The sequence below is a fragment of the Gopherus flavomarginatus genome, chromosome 2, assembly GCF_025201925.1.
Source record: "Gopherus flavomarginatus isolate rGopFla2 chromosome 2, rGopFla2.mat.asm, whole genome shotgun sequence".
Taxonomy (NCBI): domain Eukaryota; kingdom Metazoa; phylum Chordata; order Testudines; family Testudinidae; genus Gopherus; species Gopherus flavomarginatus.
In genome coordinates, this window is record NC_066618.1 from 9,672,010 (window position 1) to 9,693,389 (window position 21,380).

Below are 21,380 nucleotides of genomic sequence, written 5' to 3' on the forward strand. Positions count from 1 at the left end.
CAGTGTGCATGATTACAATCTGCCTACTCAAGATCCCTTTGCAGTGTCAGTTGGAAAAGGTATTTTGTAGGGATTGTCTGGTGTGTATGAGAAGGGGTTAATGTTAGAGATCTGCCACATTCCACCCCAGAGGTGGCTGCATTTCGGGGGGCGGTGAAATGGTACCTACAAATAGAGAATATAGTTGGTCAAGGGTGTTGGGGTCTATCAGAGCAAACATGCAATATAACTTAAAATATGATTTCGAATTAGATGCCTCTCTCTGACTCAGTGAGAAGACATAATCAGGAGACTTTTCAATGGGGATCTGTTACTGTGAGCTTTCCTTGAAAAACATATGTGTTTAAAGGTCAACACCTTATCAAATTTCAAAGCAGCGTATCTGTTCATTCCAAGTGTTTGTTGGCAGTCACACGGCCCTCCTGTTATATCCCTGCTCTTCCTGTTGCACTCTGAGTCCCTGAATCTTTTCTCGCTTTCCCTAGGTTTACACTGCCAGGAGTCCATTGACATCAGTGCAGTTATTCCGGATTCACCCTGACGTGAGAACAGAATCAGGCCCTGCGTGATTAAACTGCTCCGGGGGCTTGTCCTCAGGTGGCTGCACACGGCAGCAGTAGCGGGCCAGACATCTCGGATTGTTTGGCTCTGGCTGGCTGTATTTGACTGGAAATGTTACTGTGCCAGAGCTCATTCCCACCTTTAAAGGGGAAACAAATAGAAATGATGAGACGACGCAAGGCGTGATTGTCCTCTGGCTTACGCTAAGCAACTATTTATGTGGCTCTCATCACGTCAGTGTCCACCCACCTCACTATCTTCAATAGATTTCATCATCCCAACCCCCCCCAGAGGTAGGGAAGTCTATTTAGCAGATGGGTTACCAGTAACGCAGAGAGGAGATTAATTGCCTTGTCCACAGTCAGTCCATGGCAGAAGCAGGCAGTGAACTCACATATCCTGAGGCCCAGTCTAGTCCTTGCATCACTGAACCATCCTTGACTGTAACGGTAGCACTCTTCTTGTACATCAGCATAAGCAACAGGAGGCAGAGGCCCACAGCCTATTGCCAGCCACCCTGTGCACTACATATGAACAAGCCAGCTCTGTAGTGGGCCACCTCCCAAAACAGGATAGTCCTAATGTTTAATTTAATTGAATTCTAGAATCTAGAGAGAGAAAATAATCTACTGAGCCAACACACTCTGTCTGCCTTTAAGTCTGTAGTCAATCTGAAAGGGCGAGTGGTTTCCTGAATGACAGCTCTTCCGCAAAGATAAGCTGCAAAGCTAGAATGAAGTTTAAACCCAGTTTTACTGGGCGTGCTGAACGTGCTCACTAATTAGGCTGTGCAGGGCACTCAGCAGAGATTTACACTCTCTGGAGGTGCAACATATTGCTGCATTATTATTGCTGTGACAGTTACATGGAGTTGGATGCATGATTTAAACAATGAGCTTCATTGGATCTTTAGTATAGCAGAGGCCCCAGCTGAGATCAAGGCCCCATTGTGCTAGGTGCTGTACATTCAGACACTAAGAGACAGCCCCTCTCCAGAATAGCTTCCAGTCTAAACAGACAAGCCAATGGAAGGATCATTATTCCCATTTTACAGATGGTGAACTGAGGAACAGACAGACTAAGGCCAACATCCTCAAAAGCAGGTAAGTAACTCCCATGAGAGTATCTGGGCCTGAGTGACTTACTTACAGTCACAGAGGAAATCTATGGTATCACCAGGTCCCACACTCAGAAACTGAGTCCCACGCTAAGACCATAAGACCACTCTTCTTATCTTTCTAGGAGGCTGTAGCAAGGGGGCCTCACTCCCCGCTGCCCCTGAGAGGAACAAGCCAGAACAGGTGTGGCAACGGGCAGAGCCCCCGCCGCCAGTCCCCGCCCCCTGGAAGTCAAGGGGTGGGACAGGAAGTCTAAGGCCACCGCCGCCTGTCCCCGCCCCCCGGAAGTCAAGGGGCAGGACAGGAAGTATAAAAGCCCGGCCTCAGCGCTCAGTTGAGAGGAGGCTGCCGGAGAAGGCAGACACTGGGGCCTGAGCTCCCGCTGGGCCCAGCCTACCCCGTGCTCGATACCCAGAGGAGTGTTGGCCTGACCTGCCCCGTCCTCGATACCTGGAGGAGTACTGGTCAGACCTACCCCGTGCCCGGTACCCAGAGGAGCTGCCTGAGCTACCCGACGGCCGGCCTTCGGAGGAGCTGTTGGAGCCTCCCCCCTCCTGGCACCCCGAGGAGGGGCCAGGACCTCCCGACGCCCAATACCCAGAGGAGTGGACTGGACCTCCCGACGTCCAGTACCCCGAGGAGGGGCCAGGACCTCCCGACGTCCAGTACCCAGAGGAGTGGACTGGACCTCCCGACGTCCAGTACCCAGAGGAGTGGACTGGACCTCCCGACACCCGGTATCCCGAGGAACCCATGGTCTGGGACCCACCAGACGATGCCAGCGGATGGCAGGTACCCAGCAAGGGAGAGTTTGGAAGTGGCCCGGGGGCAGCCAACTCCAGTCAGGCTGCAGGCTCACCTGAACCGATGTCAGTGTGTTTCGGTCAGGACTCCCCACTAACCGTCAGCAGCGTTAACAGCTGCTAGGGCCCCGGGCTGGAACGCAGTGGAGTGGGAGGGCCTGCGTTCCCCCTGCCACCCCTCCAAGGGTGGCAGACTCCCCCTCCTCCCTGGCCTGAGGAGGCCATTCCTGGTGTTTGGTGGCTCAACCCCTCCTGAAGGGCCTGGGCCCTGAGTCGCTTATTACCCCGCCCTCCCGAAGGCCTGGGCTTTGGGACTGTCACTTGTTTGCTCAGCCCTGCACCCAAGGGCCTGAGCCACCTGTTAACTGTTTGCTTGTCTGCTCAGCCCTGCAACCGAGGGACTGAGCCACCTATTAACTGTGCCTGTTTGCTCAGCCCTGCAACCGAGGGCCTGAGCCACCTGTTAATTGTTTGCTTGTCTGCTCAGCCCTGCAGCCGAGGGCCGAAGCCACCTGCTAACTGTGTCTGTTTGCTCCGCCCTGCAGCAGAGCTCCTGAGCATTAAGTGACCGTGGGCTGCTGCACAGCCCCGAGGCAAGGGGCGGGCCCCGGACCAAAGGAGCGCGGTGAGCTGGTGTGGCTCCCCTCTGCCTTCAAGGAGGGTTAAGCCCCGGTCCCACTCCGCTACAGAGGCCAAAATATACTTCCAAATACTACATTAGTGGGGCCTATGTAAGTACCTAAGATACATCTGGTAAATCATACTGACTTTGCTGGGAAATATCTGTGCGCAGCATCTATGAAAATCAGAAAGTTATTAAGGTGCCTTAGTTATAGATGTCTAAATTCAGGTACCCAAGAGAGAAAATCTTCACCTCACTGTGTCTTTCCGAAATTGTGTTGGTGCAAAAAAGCTTCTGGAGAACTTGAGACTCAGATCAGCTGACAACCGACGCAGTAGGATTAAATCCACTCATCAGTCAGCAACTGTAGATAAAATAAATCAGCTTCTTAGAATGAACATAGTCAATAAATAGAAAAGTCACGGTATTTTACTGCCTGTGTTTGGTCCTGGGTGAGTGTTTTGCCCAGTAATGTGTGTCTTAAAGGAGTGCTGGAAAACATCATTGGTATTAAAAACCTTGTTTTTGTTGACAGTTCATCTTTGTAGCACACAGAGCCTTAAACAACAGAGGCTGCTCTTGGATGGCTATTTTCCCCAAGCTGAATCTGCATGTTACTCTGCCCAAATATTGCTCAGATAAAAGGCCCTTCCCCTCATCACACCCAATTAAGTTAATGGAGGAATAAATTAAGAGGAGGACACTGTAGAAAGGCTTATTTCCTTTTGCAGCCTGTGATTCTAGGCAAAAGGGAGACAGTGTGGATATTGGAGTGGGAAGCAGGCGAGCTGGGTTCTTGTCCCAGCTCTGCCACTGATTGGCTGTCTAACTTTGGGCAGGGCTCCTCTGCCTCAGTTTCCCTTCTGCAAAATGGGGATAATGAGACAGCCTCTTTTATAGAGTGCTTTGAGATCATGGGGTGGGAAATGGTAGATGAGAGATAAGCATTAGTGCTGAAGGCTAATACTGAGAGATGTTGTAAGAGGGGAGAGCTAGAAGCAGGAGATAAGTGAATGACTGAGCAATACAAAGGATGTAAGCCGCCCGATGGCTACTTGGGAAATCCAAGAAACCTGCAGTAGAACAGAAAGTAATAAGGGGCCTGGTGGAATCACTGAAGTCAATGGGAGTCTAGCCTGGATTAACACCCTGACAGTGCCAGTCAGTGCCTGCTGCAGGCTGTTCAGCTACGTGTGCTGCAGCCTGGCTTGTGGCGCTCCCAGTTCTGCTCTTGGAACCCAGCCACTGTGGCAGGGTAAATCCCCGTCACGTGGAAGCGCTAGGAGTAGATATGCAATGGGACCAAGCCCAGAAGTCAGAGGAGCCTAGAATACATAGCTGATGTACCCCTCCTGGGATGCTTGTACCAAGGCATAGGGAACTGCATGCCTAGAGGAATGATGGCCCAGTGGTTAGGGTAATGTCCTGGGACTTTAGAGCTGCAGTTCCTGGCTCTGCTCAGACTAGTTATGTGACCTTGGGCAGCTCACTTAGTCTCTCTCAGTTCCTCCTCTTTAGAAGGGAATAATAACACTGTCCTCACTTAGATGAGCGGTGTGAGGATAGACACATCAGTGCATTAAAGGGGTGTGAGGATGATGGGACCAGGGCTGGATTAACTCTCCTGTGGACCCGGGGCTATTAGATTTTGTTGGGCCCTGGTATACCACAGGTGACTCCCGGCTGGTGGCGCAGCAGGGCTCAGGCAGGGAGCCTGCATGCCCTGGCCCCACGCTGCTCCTGGAAGCAGCCAGCTGCTGGCATGTCTCTGTGTGCCCCTGTGGGGAGAGGAACAGTGTCTCCCGGTGCCACCCCCGCAGCTCCTGTTGGCCAAAAACCAGCCAACAGGAGCTGTGGGGTTGATGCTGGGGGAGTGTGTGGAGCCATCTCCCCCATGCCAGGGGCCCCAGAGACATGCCAGCAGCCGGTCGCTTCTGGGAGTGGTGTGGGGCCAGGGCATGCAGGCACCCTGCCTGAGCCCTGCTGTGCCACTGGACTTTTAGCACCTGGGAGATCGCAATCGATGGGTTGATGACCACTGATTTATTTTTGTGGGGCCCCCCTTAGCCCGAGGCCCTGTCCTGAAGCCCCTAAAGCCCTTGCATTAATCTGGCCCTGGATGGGGCTCGTATAAGTACCTAACATATCTAACCTGCAGTAAAGGCAGAACTAAGTATGGGTATATAGAAACCCCGAGCTAGTGTCTGAGTGAGGAGATGTGTCCGGCTTAGGAAAAGAAATTTAGTGAGAGTCTCTGGGAGCTGCTACTCAGACTTCTGCTCTTCCTGATCTCCATAAATAACCCAATAAGAGGGGGTCAGCTGTAAACCTAGGCTACTCTATGAGGCTGTAAGCAAAGGGACGTGTACAGCATGGAAGTCCTTTCCGATACTCCCCTCCCTCACCGGAGAAATACATTAAGAACAGTGAGATGCTCCAATACCATGGTAACGGCGGCCAGGTACGTCCCATGGCTGGCATATTGATATGGAGAAAGCGGTTGCAGCAGTTCAGTAGTACTGACAGCATGATGTGCTGTTCTGCTGGAAATGCTGACAGAGCATTGTGGTTGTTACGATCCCCTGGCCTTTCAGTTCAGAGGAAAATTGTTAATGCTAGTGTCCTGCACTAATCCCAGTGCAGGTCATCACGTGTTGCCTTCCAACATTCAGGGCCGGCTCCAGGTCTTCCGCCGCCCCAAAAGGCAGAAAAAAAAAAGGCTGATTGGCGGCACTTTGGCGGCAGCTCAATGAGGAAGAGAGGGACTGAGGGACCCGCCGCCAAATTCCCGCCAAAGACCCGGACGGGCCACCCCAATAGCGGATGGAGATCTGCCCCTTTGTCTTGGCCGCCCCAAGCTTCCTTAGCTGGTGCCCGGAGCTGGCCCTGCCTACATTCCCCCTGCAAAGCGGCGATGCTCAAGCTGTGGTCTGCAGTCTCTGGAGAGCCGGCTAGTCACATGGTACCGGCTCCTCCTCCTCGTTTCCAGCTACAAGTGTCAACCCTGTGAGACTGGCTTCCGAACAGGCAGCTCCCAGCTACAGAGACAGCAACAGCTCTCTATTTCATATGGCACTGTTTGTCCAACGACCTCCAAGCACTTCATGTTAGGGACCATCTCAACAGCCCTTTCAGAGCACTGTACAGGTAGATGGGCCACCTAAGGAATACCTGGATCGGGGAATTGTCCCAGGTCTCACCAAGTCAATGGCAGAGGATATAAGTGAGGAACCCTGACTCCCAGCTGCTTGCTCCAACCATTAGACTACGCTCCCTCTGCATCACTAGCCCTTGTTGACAAGGAGGCCCGAAGGTTCAAATGAAATAAAAATTGAACTCGAGGCAAGAGTTTAAAAAAAGGGCTCTGAAGTCAGGCTCCAAAGTCCATATCTAGGTACCCGAGTAAAATACCAGATTCTTCAGAGCACTCAGTGAATAATTATGGATTTAGGCACTGGAGTCCAGGCATTTGTTTTACACACTATTGGCCGTAATCATTGTCCAAACTTTCTCTAAGTCTGAAAACTTTTGGAAGTTCTCTATTGGATTCACGTATGGACTCCATAAGAAGAGGGGATGGATGGACCTGGGGGTAAATCCCGGGGTACAAAGGATCTGGGTTCAGTTGCTGCCTTTGCCACAGACTCCTTGTGGGACCTGGGCAAGTCACTTAGGTCCAGATTTTGTATGGACATTTAGGCATTGTGGCACCTAAGTCCCACTGACTTTCAATAACACTTATGCTCCTAAGTGCCTAGGTTACTTCTGATAAGGACACTTAGGATCCTAAGTCAGGTGTTGCAATGTGGAGCTGAGCAATGGCTAAATGCCTTTAAAAACTGGAGCCTTAGTCTCTCTGGGCTTCAGTGCTCCACCTATAAACCAAATCAAATCCTTCCTTTCTCCCACTTGTCTATTTAAAGGTGGAATTCTGAACCGTGCTCTTAACTGTAAACTCTTGAGACAGGGATATTTTTATCCTGTGTATGTACATCTCCTAGCACCACGGTGCCCTGATTTCAGTTTGGGCCACTAAATATTTTTGTAATGCAAATAATTAACTACCCTGTGAGTATGGCATCACCACAGTTGGCAGGGAGCCTCCTAGTCTACATAGGCAGACTCAGGCTAGCTCGTTGAGCTAGCGCACTAACAATAGCAGTGTAGACGCTGCGGCTCAGGCTCTCAAGCCCACCCAAGCCCGTAAGTCTGAGCTCGGCTGGCTAGTCCAAGCTGCCGTCCTAGCCACAATGTCTACTCTGCTATTTGTAGTGTGCTCACTAGTGCCCTCTAGCGTGAGCCTGCCTCTTGGGTTGGGTAGACTTGCTTCCAGCAGCAGTGTAGACATACCCTACACAGCCGGTTCCTCAGCAGTAAATGAGGGTAGCTCTGTTGAGGTCATGTTTGACTGAAGTCAGTGGAGCTGTGTTGATTTACACCAGCTGAGGATCTAGCCTATAGGTTTCTTGACCCAGTCAGCATAGGGTTTGACTGGAAATCTCATGAGAATAGCCTCATTTCATTTCTTCTCTTTCTCTCTCTTGTTTTTTAGATCAAATGTAGCTGGGCCATGTTTGTTGCAAACAGAGGAGTAATTACATTTACTGGAAATGCTCTCGGATCAGGTATTCATTTACCAGCTGCTAAAATAAAACGAAGTGCCACTAGAGAGTTGGATTCGTAAAGTGGAGAAGGCAAATGAAACATGCAACCAGGGCTCAATTGCTTCCTTTGGCCTGTAATTCTTTCTCCATGTCTGCTCATCTGAGTTTTGAAAGTTATAAAGCATCCAGGCCAGGGGTCTGGGAGGAAGAAGTATTCCACGCTATGCTGTAGCAGCTTTTAGCTGGGATCTCAATGCCCTGGACAAACATTACGCAATAAAGCCTAATAAATCACAACAACCCTACGACATTAAGTATGGAATTACATGATTTCCACCATCTGTAGGGAGCAGCTGGTCCTGGCTTTGTCTTTACTGCAGAAACTGTGTGTTTTTTATATCAGGGTAGCAATCTCAGTAGAAAATCGTAGTGCAGACAAGGCACAGGTGGCTTCTACCTTGACCTGACATGGGGAAGCCAACTCTGTACCCCGCCGGGGTTTGGATTGTCTAGCACCTTCCAGGTAAAAATGACAGTGTCTCATTCCTACTAGGATTTCACACAGCAGGAGCAATTGCCATGTAAAAACTCGTCTCTCTTGAAGTGGAGACGTAGCCTACTGCAAAGATAGGCCTCACCACAAGCCAGCTGAGTAAGTAAAGAAAATGTTGTCTATCAGGGGCTTTCAGACTTTCTCCTTTCATCTTAATGGAGATATTGTTGCATGACTGCTGCCCATTCACCATCATGAAGCCCCGCTCCCTTCCCATGGAGAATCTCCTAACACTCCCCGGTATTTACAGCCTTTGTTAGCCTGGAAATTGTGTCAAAGGCAGTTAAAACTCCATTAAGCAATGTAACAGCTGGAAATGAGGAGGAGGAACCAGTACAATGTGACTAGCTGGCTCTCCAGAGGCAGCCGGTGGCTTGCAGACCACAGGTTGAGCGTTGCCACTTTGCAGTGGGCATGTAATGACCTGCACTGGGACTAGTCCAGGACACCAGCAATAACAACTCCTAAGAAGAAGGCCATGGGATCTTAACAACCACAAGTATTCTCCAGGATTTCCAGCAAAACAGCACATCATGCTGTCAGTCCTATGGTACTGCAGCCACCGCTCTCTCTGTACCAATACAGCAGCCGTGGAATGTACCTGGCCCCTGTCGCCAGAGTATCTGAGCATCTCAGAGTTTTTAATATATTTCTCTGGTGAAGGAGGGAAGTATTATCCCATTCCCCACCCATTTTACAGATGAGGAACAGAGAAACAAAGGGCCAGGTTGACAAAGCAGCTTAGAGATGCAGAGTGGTTCCAGGTAGAATTTTCAAAAGCTCCTCATCTGCTCAGGCACCTACATCCCAGGTCACCTTGGAAGCCTGTGGCAGAGGAGGGAATAGCACCCAGGGCCCCTGAGTTCCAGCTAGCTCCCTAACCATTGGGACATCCTTCCTCTGTGAGGCTACTACCTTATGGTAGTTTGTAAAATGCTTTGGAATGCTTGGATTTGATGGTGATGGAAGCCATAAAAGTAGGCAGAAAGGAAGCATCCTAAAAGTCTGATTTTCTCAGTCAAGGGTGATTCTGTCCTTTGCATTTTTAATTTAAAACATGGTTGATAATCTTGCTACCATCCAGTATGTAACAGGCCCTTTGCCAGCATGGCTGCATTGCAGCTATGTCAAGCAAGTAGTCAGTGCCTTTTAATACTGGGATTTCTTATGGGATTAATGACATTCATGCAGAAGATGATAATGCAGCAAAGCATATCTATTGGCATGAGCGCCTACCATAGAGACAGTCACTTGAACCAGATAGATAGGAGCTTAAATGGCAGAGATAAAACTTATCATAATTGTCATTTTTCTTCTTATGTGAGAGGTCTCAAAATACAAAAAGCGGCAGCCCAAAAGGGAGTGGTTAGTAATAACCATGATGTGGTAAATGGATGAATATTAATGTGACTCTGATAGGGTTGGTCAGCTATCTCTAGTAGCTGCGCGTAAACACCAACCTGTGCACAACCCCCCCACACACACACACTATGCAGAGCCCTAATTCACCCCTTTCCTGGGGTTTGGCTTTTTTGAAATCAGCAATAACAAAATTCAGGCTTGGCTGATCCTAGGGCTCCTCACCCAGGACTGCTCAGCCCACACCCTAGATCCTCTCTTCTCAGGCAGCTACTCGCACTTATCTCAGTAGGGAAATGAATTGCTGATCTCAGAGTCTGCAGAACCCACCAACAGTTATCAATTGCTAACAGGGAGAGGTTGTTTCAGGCAAACAGCTCCAGTCGGTTAGTGCCCTTTAAGGTTGGTAATCCTTTAAAATCTACATCCTGGGCCTTTTTGGTTTTGGTGTCATTTTGAATTTTGCTGGAGGACAATGATGTATTATATGCAGTCACATGGGGCTACTCCTATGAATCACAGAAATGAGAGCTGTAAGAGACCTATTTGGTCTCTGATCTATTTTCCTAGCAATGCAAGAGTCTTTCCTGATGTACATTTGGTAGTGTTTTACACAGTGAAGCTTTAAATGTTTTAATGTTTCCATGTCTTCCTTTACTCATCAGCTAGATAGACTGATGGGTCCCTGCCCCAATCCCTGTGCAAACAAAAAGAGATTCCAATCTACATTGTTCAGAGTATGGCAAGGGATGATGAACAGCAGAACAAAGAGAGGGTGGGAGGATGAGGGTGACAGCAGTGGGAGATGTGGACTTTCTCATTATCAATATGAAAGGCCAATTATTTTTTAAATCCTACTAAGCTCTTTTGCCATGATAGTATCTAGTGGCAATGAGTTCCACAAGCCCCCATCCCCCTGCCCTGACCCCTGCACCTCCTCACACCTCCCCAGCCCTCTGCCCTGACTTCTGCACCCCCCAACCCTCCCTGATCCCTGCACTCCCTCACACCTTCCTTACCCCCTGCCCTGACTCCTGCACCCCCCACCCTCCCAGTCCCATGCCCACTCTGACCCCTGCACCGCCCTCACACCTCCCCAGCCCCCTGCCCTGACTCCTGCACCCCCTCACTTCTCATAGCCCCCTGCCCTGACCCCTGCACCCCCTCACCCTCCCAGCCCCCTCTGTCCCTTGCACTCCCGTCACACACATCCAGCCCCCTGCCCTGACTCCTGCATTCCTCACACCTCCCCAGCCCCCCCATGCGCTAACGCCTGAACCCCCCCACACATCTCCACCCCCAACCTGAGCACCAAACGGGAGCTCCTGCAACCCCTCCCATTCCCACCTGCACCTCTCGCAGGTAAGCACTGCACACCCCAACCTCCTGCCCCAACCCTGAGCCCCCTCCCTCATCCTAGCTCCTGGCCAGACCCCAACGTTTTTTTACAATATTTGGAAAGATCATTAAGTGGTCCATCGAGACTGTCTGTAATTTTCAAGTGGTCTGTGGAAAAATAAGTTTGACTACAAGAACAATCAAGGTATCTCACTTTATTTTCATTTACTTGCTATTACTTATAGGAGGAGGATGAAGAAAACAAGAATGAAAAATGGGAGCAGGGGGAGATAAGTGAATGTTCTTTTTCTTGGCTGGATCCCAAGGAGGGGCCCCAAAAAGGAAGCTGAGCACAGGGCCAGGGGGGTCCATTAACTCTAAATCCACCACTGGCTGTCACATCACCTGCACTGGGGATATTGTGTCAGCTGATCCCCTCAGTCTCCAACCTACCTGGGCAGTACAGCAGACATGGCCCTGCCCACTAGCACCTCTCCACTCCCTAGCCCAACCACCCCTTGCTTCCCACCGCTTAAGGCTTAGCCCTCTCACTTTTAAAAATGCTTGTCCTTCCCCTCCCCCCCAGGCTTTTCTGGCACCCCAGTTGCCAGGTATCCAGTTTTAGACTGGCAACTCCAGTAGAAAATGGGACCTGGGTGTCTGGTTAGCAACTAAAAGTCCGGTTATAGGAGTAACCACATTACCCTCCGCTCCTCCCACTCCTAACACCCTCCCCAGAGGGCTGGAAGAGAACCTGTCCTACTGCTGTGGGATGTCACGGAGTGTGGGGGAGTCAGGGTCCTGCACCCTCCATTTCCGGTGATTCACTGTGACTCTCAGCCAGCTAGTAAAACAGAAGGTTTATCAGATGATGGGAACACAGTCAAAGCAGAGCTTGTAGGTATGGAAAAACAGGACCCTTCAGCCAGGTCCGTCTTGTGAGGTAGGGAGCCCAGACACCAGTACTGGGCCTTCCTCCGTTTCCCCAGCCAGCTCCAAACTGCAACCCCCTCCAGTCCCTCCTCTGACCTTTGTCTCTTTCCCGGGCCAGGAGGCCACCTGATCTCTTTGTTCTCCCAACACCTTCAGTTGGCACCTTGCAGGGGAGGGGCCCAGGCCATCAGTTGCCAAGAGACAGTGTGTTGGCCATTCTCTGTGCAGATAGCATCACACCTGCCCCCTAGGGCTCTGCAACAATCACACACCCTTATCCCACCACCTCGATACTTAAGAATTGCACAGGGGAAACTGTGGCACCCACACAGTATTCAGATAAAACATTAAGAACATTCCCACTTTGTCACACTGGAGGAGGGGCAGCTCAGTGCAGAGAGAGACGAAGAGAATGGGCTAGAACCCGTGACCCGTTCCTTGCTCCCGGGGCCAACCCTAGCTCTCACCCCAATGTGCTTTTGCCTCTGGCCATTTGTACAATAATTCCCCAGGTGGGGCCCACAAATATGTTTGGAGCTGGGCCCACAAAAAGTTAATCCGGCCCAAGGAGCTCCCAGTGTCACAGCAAAATACAAGGTGGAACAGATTGTTTAGCAAAAGTAGTTAGTCCATATTGTCAGAGACCAGTCTAGTAAGAGTGGCCCGTTAACACCTCTGCAGTCATAGGACAAAAAGAGGGGATTAGAGGGTTATGGTTAACCTACCTTCATAGGCTATATCTACACTGGCACTTTCCTTGCGAAAACTTTTGTCAGTCAGGGGCGTGAAAAAACACCCCCTAAATGAGAAAAGTTTTAGGGACGAAAAGTGCTGGTGTGGACAGCTCTTCGGCGGCGGGAGCCACGTTCCCAGCAGTGAAGCTATCTTGTCTCTCTAATATCCTGGGACTGACATAGCTACACTGCACACATTCAAATGAATTATCTGCTGGCTTCATGCTAGAAAATAATGCTGCAGCAAATGCAGCTGAATTGCTTCTTGACAGTCTGAGAAAACCAGTTAATCAGTTGTTTAAATGGAGGTGTCAGGTCTAATCCTCACTTTGCAGTGTATTTTTATTGTGAATTCACCTCTTGTCCTTAACTGCTAGCCCTGGAGACTGAAAGCCTCTTTATTGATGGAATGTGTACAGCAAGGCAGCAGCCATGCAAACATCCCTTGCACTTCCCTGCCTATGTGTCTTGACCCGGTCCTCAAGGGACTTCTACTAATGAGAGGGCTGTTTTTTCTCCATGGCCTTTTCAAACTTTGGTCTCTGCTCAGAATGCCAGCAAGGCAGCCAATTAGTATCAAGTAGTTATTGATGTAGGCAGCTGTTTGCTGTCATAATGTATGGAATCTCAGACCTTCTTAAACAGGAGGTGTTTATTAAGCAAAACAGCAACAAACGAGTGGTGCAAACAGGCTTCTACACAGTTTGTGTTCCAGCTTTGTATCCTTTGTTTACCAGGGATAATGCCTTATCTGGAACCCTACACATCACACAGCATCCGTCTAGTGGCTGAATAATATACTGCAAAAAAAAAATACTGCACCCATTAAGTAACTGGATTGAAACAGTTCATTTCACACAGCCCTCCAGACAGCCACTGTCTGACACCTGGGCACCACGTAGCATCACTGGCCTCCTTAGAACTTGCTATTTTCACTCAGCCTAACCTTGCTGACTGTAACGCTTCCTGGGAGCGCCCAGGGCTGTGAGACACCTCGCTACCAGCTGCTCTTCGCATGAATAAGCCGTGTCTGTTTCTGCAGGCGTCAGCTCTCCAGTGCCACTGGCTATGGGCAACACAAGCACTGCCCTCTAGGTCTTGCTGTCTCTCTACAGATTACTGATAGGCATACTCCAACCCCCAAGCCTTCTGAGCATCTCTCTGGAGTGTCCAGTCCCTGGTCCACTGGACATGCATATCCAGATTTGCTGCTTCCAAAGAAATAGTACACCCCATGTGACTAGGTCTGTGGTCCACAACTACGTGGTCGTCTGGCAGCCGCTCCACCCCGTGGTCACAGTTTCAGGAGGAATAGGGGAACCCAGACCCTCCTGCTCCACCGGGTTCCAATTCAGGGCCCGGTGAGGCTTGTCCGACACCTTGCACCCTGAAGGGCCTCAAGTTGGCCTCCCTGGCTCACTTCCTGCCTCCCCTTTTCCTGCATTGGGTTGCAAGGTGTCCACGTAAGCATCAGTTTGTGGATTCTCTACCCGCCTCCAACTCATAGGGCCTGATCCTGCAAACATATGTGAGTAACTTAACTCATCTCAAAGCTGTCCCATGGGAGTAAAGTCAGTCATATGCAGGAGTGAGATTTTAGATAACATTTTTACTTGCCTGTAAAGAGCCATGTATACCTATGGTGCTAGTTAACCACTAACAACTATTGTCTCTGCTGACTTGGGCTGAATTTGGACCAGTGTCCCACCACAGCAAAAAGTTCTAGATGCCAATTGTAACTTCTTGAGCAAAACATTCTAGATGTTAGGCATTATTATTATTCAGGCACGCTAGTATCTCGCTGTTGAAACAGGGTTCAATTTGTCACATAGAGCAGGGATTTCTCAACCTCTTTGCTCTGTATCACAACTATGATGTCACAATTCAGAGAAATTGCACCTGATTTCCTCCCTTTGTGGTCCCGGCTTCCAGCTCCCCAGCCACCACTTCTCTTGGGCAGAGACCTGTGTCTCTCTCCCTCCTGACTGGGTCATTTCCAGGCTGCATAGTTCATGGCCTACACCATGAATCCCCCAGCAAATCAGACTGCCTGAGCAGGGCTGCTCTGGTTTTCTCCTCAGAAGCTATAAATAGTGTGATTGCCAGCAGTAATAAGTTAGTAACCCTCTAATTTTTTATGTCCATGTGTGGAATGAATTTTGTTATGTGCCCCTATATGGAGGTGATGTGTGGCGGGGGTGGGCCTGAGGGGTTCGGAGTGCGGGAGGGGGCTCAGGGTTGGGGCAGAGGTTTGGGGTGCAGGGTGGGGAGTGAGGGCTCTGGCTGGAGGTGTGGGCTTTGGGCTGGGGCAATGGATGAGGGATTTGGGGTGCGGGAGGGGTCTCAGGGCTAGGGCAGAGGGTTGTGATGCAGGTGGGTGAGGGCTCTGGCTGGGGGTGTGGGCTCTGGGGTTGGGCTGGGGATGAGGGGTTTGGATGCAGGCTGCCTTGGGGTTGTGGTGGCGAGAGAGGACTCCTCCCTGCCCTCTCGTGCCACAGCAGCACGGGCTGGGGGGAGAGCACCTCTCACTGGCCACGGCAGCTCCAGGCCTGGGGCCTGGGAAGAGGTGCCTCTCCACTCCGCAGCCCTGCAGGCCCCCTACCTTTCTCTTCTCCATAGATAGCCTGCTGCATGACTGCCCTGTCGCACATCTAAGAGGGTTACCATGCAGTTCTTTTTAAGCAAGCACATTTATGCTTAAGGTGAAAGCATTACAGAAAAAAACATTACAAATAAAAGAACCTACATGGAACTAATAAGCTTACCGGAGATCACCCCAGCTCCAGCAAGGACTCTGGTAGGTAGCCAGTCCTTCAAGTCCGACCCTGGGGTTTTCTTGCAGTTACAAGTTCATAAGCTTGGCTCGGAACAAGCACCCATGAATAGATCAAGTCCTTCCAACCTTTCCCAGGAAGCATTGGGGTCTCCCTTGTGGAGAATGTCCTGTCTGCTTGCTGGATCAGAAAGCACATCTTGCATGAGTTTAAATTCAGGCTATTTATACAAAACTCCTTTCTTTGCCTGATGGTCTCTGGAGAATCCAGTTTGAACCAATCTGTGTGAGCCTCTTGGGAGGTGTTACAACCTGAATGTATTTGGCTCATCTCCCTCCTCTGTTCTTAGTTCCTGGAAGGCTGTGGTCACCCTGCCCATGGAATTACAGACAGTCAGGGTGGCTTGACCCCTCTAAGATGTCAGGGGCCTTGAGGTCAGCCTACTCTTTCCATGACATGGCCCTGTTAAGGAACAGGTGTTAAAGGGAGCAGTAGGTAAGCTATCTAAGTGTGTGTTTGTGTGAGGCGGGGGAGGCAGGTGGTACATCCTGACTAGGATAAAAACCCAACCTGGTTTTGGGCCTCAGAAGCAAAAGGAAACTATTTCTTCAAATTGGACACTGGAAGGGGACTATTACTTTAAGTGAGTTGAACTTAGGGTGACCAGATGTCTTGATTTTATAGGGACAGTCCTGATCTTTGGGTCTTTTTCTTATATAGGATCCTATTACCTGCCACCCCCATCCCGATTTTTCACACCTGCTGTCTGGTCACCCTAGCTGGACTACAAACAAGGTATTAGGGAGAAACAAGAGGGAGTGGAGGGTGGTGTGCCTGAAGCAGAGCCTTGCTGTGTCACTGGGGGGCGATCTGGGTTGGTACTCTGCCACGGGGACACTTAATTTCCAACATCTGACCTTTTATATGGTGCCCTCTTGATAACACATCACTGGGTTATTATCCTTCAGATTTTTCATCTCACTGAAACTCAAAGCCCACAGACCGTCTAGTTACAACCTTAACCCCCCCATCAATTTATAACATCCCATGTGCTCAACTTGGGCAGATATGTCAACACCCAATACCAGCTCATGTGGCTAAGGTTGCAACTGGCATTTTGCAATTGCACTGTACTGTGGGAGGCATGAATGTGTATTGTCTTTCCTTATATGTGACAGGCAAGAGAAATTTTTTTGTGATAAGCCAGAGTCTGTTATTGCCAGTATGAACTTACTGTGTGGATCTCAAAAAAAGATATATTGGAATTGGAAAAGGTACAGAAAAAGACAACAAAGATGATGAGGGGTATGGAGCAGCTTCCATAAGAGGAGAGAGAAAAAAGATTTGGATTTTTCAGCTTGGAAAAGAGACAACTAAGGGGGGATGTGATAGAGGTCTATAAAATCATGACTGGTATGTAGAACATAAATAAGAAAGTATTGTTTACTCCTTCTCATAACACAAGAACTATAGGGGTGACCAAATGGAATTAACAGGCAGCAGGTTTAAAACAAACAAAAGGAAGTATTTTTTTCACACAACGCACAGTCATTCTGTGGAACTCTTTGCCAGAGGATATTGTGAAGGCCAAGACTATAACAAGGTTCAGAAAAGAACTAGATAAGTTCATGGAGGATAGGTCCAGCTATCGCTATTAGCCAGGATGGGCAGGGATGGTGTCCCTCGCCTCTGTTTGCCAGAAGCTGGGAATGGACAACAGGGGATGGATCCCTTGTTCTGTTAATTCCTTCTGAAGCACCTAGCATTGGCCACGGTTAGAAGACAGGATACTGGGCTAGATGGACCTCTACGTCTGACCCAGTATGGCCGTTCTTATGTTCAAATGTACAGTTAAGAGCCAGTATTGCTAAGCCCATGCATTCAAAAATCATGAACCAGACCCCAACAAAATCATGAAAATGGCTTTAAAAATCATGATTTTAAAGTAATAAATGGTTCTTTTGTTTTGGTTTTTATTTCCTTTCTGGTTTTTGAGCCTTTAGTATTTGTGGTTTCAATCTCTTCTCTATAACAAAGAGATACATTTATGAATGGGATTATACGACTGGGTACTTGTGGTAGCAGGGAACTGAAGCTGATGACCCTGGAAGTCCCGCCAGTCCTGTGCTCCCAGGAGGGCTAGAATCCTCCCTTTTTAAAGTGAAAGCTGAGATTCTTGGGTAAGCACCTGGCGTCAGGAGCTGAGTTAGTAGCATTGGAGAGGTCTGGGCAATAATTTGGTATTTCCTTGCTTATTGGGGTTTGTCTGGTGGCATGTTGCACTTAACCAAACTCAATTGTTTTGTTTGGTTTTTTTTTTTAAAGGTTTTGTCTATGGAATTTATATGAAGTGTTTAAAAAAAAATCAATAAAACTCATTTCACTTTCAAAAGCGAGAGCCGCAAAAGTCAATATTGCATTATCCTCTGCACTGTTCATTCTTGTTTTTTAATTACATCCATTATCTTTTTAACAAACTAAAAATTGCTTGTAAAAAGCCCAAACCAACAACTGTGTTCTAATGAAGTTTCTCACATGCTGAAGAAATTGTATTGACTATGAAATGCCCCATCCCATCCAGTAAGGATTGATTGGGGGGAAAAAACATGGTCAGCTGAGGTTCTGGTCTGTTATAGCTGCATACATCCAGAGTAACACTATAGTAGTCAATGAAGTAACACTGATGTTGGTGGATCTTAAATTAGGTGAGATGATGGAGGTATGTGAAGAAAAGTAACCTGGTCAAATAGATGAGCTGAGAAGATGACTTTAGGAGCTGTATTTTCATGGATGGACAAGTGGTTCCGTGTGTGTGGCCAGAAAGGAAGGCTCTGTAGTCAAGGGGGGATAGAATGCATACAGCTGGTAGAAAATGGACTTTTTAGTGGAAACTTTCAGTTTTGATCTGGAAACTGAAATACTTCTGTGGTGCCATTGGAAGTTGTAGTCCAGATGCCTCATGCTCCCATTCTCCTCCATAGGCCAGACTCTCTGGTTGGACTACATCTCCCATGAAGCACCACGCTCTCCATTGGGGTGGTTACATTGTATTATAGCGAGTTGCCTGGCTGTGATGCATCATGGGAGATGAAGTATGGCAAGGGAATCCAGTCCATAGAGGAGAACGGGGTCATGAAGTGTGTAAGCTACAACTCCTTTCAAGCACTGCAGCAGCACTTCCGAATTAAAATATTTCATTTTTGGCTAAAACTTGATTTTTGGGTGTTTTTCCAAAAAAAAAAAAAGAAAAAAAAAAAAAAAAAAGAAAAAGGGAATTTTTTCCATGAAAAGGAGGAAATTCTGCCAAAAAAAGAAAATAGTGAAACCCAATTTTCCAGCAAAACAGTTAGATGGAAAACTTTCGACCAGCCCTAATAGGAAGGGCTGGAATTAACAATTTGGTTGCGGGGTTGTCAGAAGGTAGAGTACAGGGAGTTGTTTGAAAGGGGCATGTTCAGATAGTTTCCGAGCTGGGATCGATCTCTTTGATTTCGATTTGTTCTATCTTCAGCAGAAAGTGCCAATGTTCTGCTTTATTTCCCTACTGGCAGACTCCTTCCTGGGTTGCTGTGTCGGAAGGGGTACAGGCTCTGGGCTGGGGTTGTGGGCTCGGGGGTGTGGCTGAGGATGAGGGGGTTGGGGTGCAGGAGGGGACTCAGGGCTGGGGCAGGGGTTTGGGTGTGGGCTCTGGGAGGGGGCTCAGAAGGGGCTTGGGTGATCCATGACTGAGGTAATAGACCCTTGGGGGTTATTACTAGGTAGCATAATTTAGAGCAGCCCTGAAGCTGTTCTAATGTGTGAGGAGGTGGAACCAGCCCCTGGCAGTCAGGGATTGGGGATGTGTAAAGCCCTGAAGCCATTGCACCTTCATCTCAGGTCTTTGGTCAGAGCCATTGTGCTTTACCAAGCTACCTAGTTAATCCTCCTAAACCCTTCAGCCAGGGAGGGAAGCATGAGCTCCATTTTACAGATGAGACGGCCGTCACTGAGGGTACATCTAAACAGCAATTAAACACCTGTGGCCTGGGTCAGTGAGCTCAGCATGCTGGGCTGTAAAATTGCTGTGTAGATGTTCAGGCTTAGGCTGGAGCTTGAGCTCTCTGACCCCACGATGCGGAAGAGTTCTAGGGTGACCAGACAGCAAATATGAAAAATCAGGACAGGGGGTGGGAGGTAATAGGAGCCTACATAAGAAAAAGACCCAAAAATTAGGACTGTCCCTATAAAATCAGGACATCTGGTCACCCTAGCAGAGTTCCCAGAGCCCAGGCTGTATCCCAAGGCCTAACATCTACACTGAAATTTATAGCCCCATGAGTCTGAATTAGCTGGCCTGGGCCATGTGTGGCTGTGCGACAGGTATTTTATTTCAGGATAGATGGACCCTGAGATGCTAGGGCTAGACTCTAGGCACAGCCCTGATGCCCAATTCCCTCTCTCCTTGGGTTGGTGGGGGGATTGTTTGCTCCTGGCATATACTGGCAGCATAGAACACCCCCATGCACCAGTTCAGCTGTGCTTATTAATGGGGGGGGCGGGTAGGGGCAGAACCAAAGTGCCAGCCTATACTACTCACCCCTTCTCTAAGCAGGTGAGTAGGGGACATGCCGCCCCTGCTTCTTCCTATGTGCCTGAATGCAAGGTTTCTGGATCAGCGCAGGGTATATGTCCGTGCCTTGCACCCATGCCATAGTGGGGCTGTGGCAGTGGAGCTGTGCAGTTAGATATTTGAATCACATTTCCTTCTGGCTCTTTTTTTGCTCAGACTAGGAGAGGTTAAAAGTCCCCCGGCTCTTCCACCAAAGGGCGACCTTTGTGCCTCAGCCAACCCCACCTCTCTCAGTCACATGCATTCCCATGTGCAGTGGTTTGAGGGTAGCATCTCTGTGTGCTACCAGAACCTGGCTTATTAGTCTGAAGCCTGGGATACCCTGAAAGAAACAAGGCAATCTATAAAGGGCAAGCCTGCTCTGGTCAGTGCTGCTCCCACAGGAGGAAACCCAACCCCTTCCCAAACCCCAGCTCATAGGAGAAGGAAGCCCAGTCGTACAGCATGTGTACCTCACTGTGAGGGTAACAGAGGCAGGTGCATTGCAAACTCACTTGAGAGCTGCAGTAGGATAGCTTGAGGACTGAATTTAGACCGAGTCAATGAAAGTGGCGCTAAAAGCCTCATGTGGGGGAATCCCTGGGCAGGGACACCTAGAGCTGATTGAGGGGAATTCGGCACTGGTGAGGTCACATCTGGAGTATTGCATCCAATTTTGGGCCCCCCACTACAGAAAGGATGTGGACAAATTGGAGAAAGTCCAGCAGAGGGCAACAAAAATGATTACGGGGTTGGGGCACATGACTTATGAGAAGAGGCCGAGGGAACTGTGCTTGTTTAGTCTGCAAAAGAGAACAGTGAAGGGGGATTTGATAGCAGCCTTCAACTACCTGAAGGGGCATCCAAAGAGATGGCACTTGGCTGTTCTCAGTGGTGGCAGATGACAGAACAAGGAGCAATGGTCTCAAGTTGCAGTGGGGGAGGTCTAAGTTGGATGTTAGGAAACACTATTTCACTAGGAGGGTGGTGAAGCACTGGAATGGGTTACCTAGGGAGGTGGTGGAATCTCCTTCCTTAGAGGTTTTTAAGGCCCAGCTTGACAAAGCCCTTGCTGGGATGATTTAGTTGAGGATTGGTCCTGCTTTGAGCAGGGAGTTGGACTAGATGACCTCCTGAGGTCTCTTCCAACCCAAATATTCTCTGATTCTAATTCCTATATCAGCACCTTCCTGGTGTGGAGACATGTCCGGAGCATGCTTGAAAGGAAGGAGGTGTGACTGGAGTGTCGCTGTGCTCTGACGATCACTGTCTGGCATTTGGGCCCCTGGAGGGCACAGTCAGCTTGGCTTAGCTTTGGAGTGGCTGGGGGGAGGGACAGTCTTAGACCTGAGGAGCTGCAGTGGTTCTGTTGCGGCTCACCTCCCTCACCTGT

At 49.2% G+C, this 21,380-nt stretch overlaps 1 protein-coding gene across 3 annotated transcripts in view; it reads left to right on the forward strand.

Moving 5' to 3' along the window:
- The window catches only part of SEC22C (SEC22 homolog C, vesicle trafficking protein), a 131,689-nt gene that overhangs the window by 70,238 nt on the left and 40,071 nt on the right, over nt 1-21,380 (forward strand). Inside the window, exons 8-9 of one of the 3 annotated variants that reach the window (XM_050942792.1) lie at nt 1,616-1,664; nt 3,028-3,504. The exons of the other annotated variants lie outside the window; for them this stretch is intronic. Coding sequence (XP_050798749.1) covers nt 1,616-1,627 — 12 coding nt within the window. The 3' untranslated portion in view covers nt 1,628-1,664; nt 3,028-3,504. Of the gene's footprint in view, nt 1-1,615; nt 1,665-3,027; nt 3,505-21,380 lie in introns of those variants that run through there. 3 annotated transcript variants of the gene reach the window in all.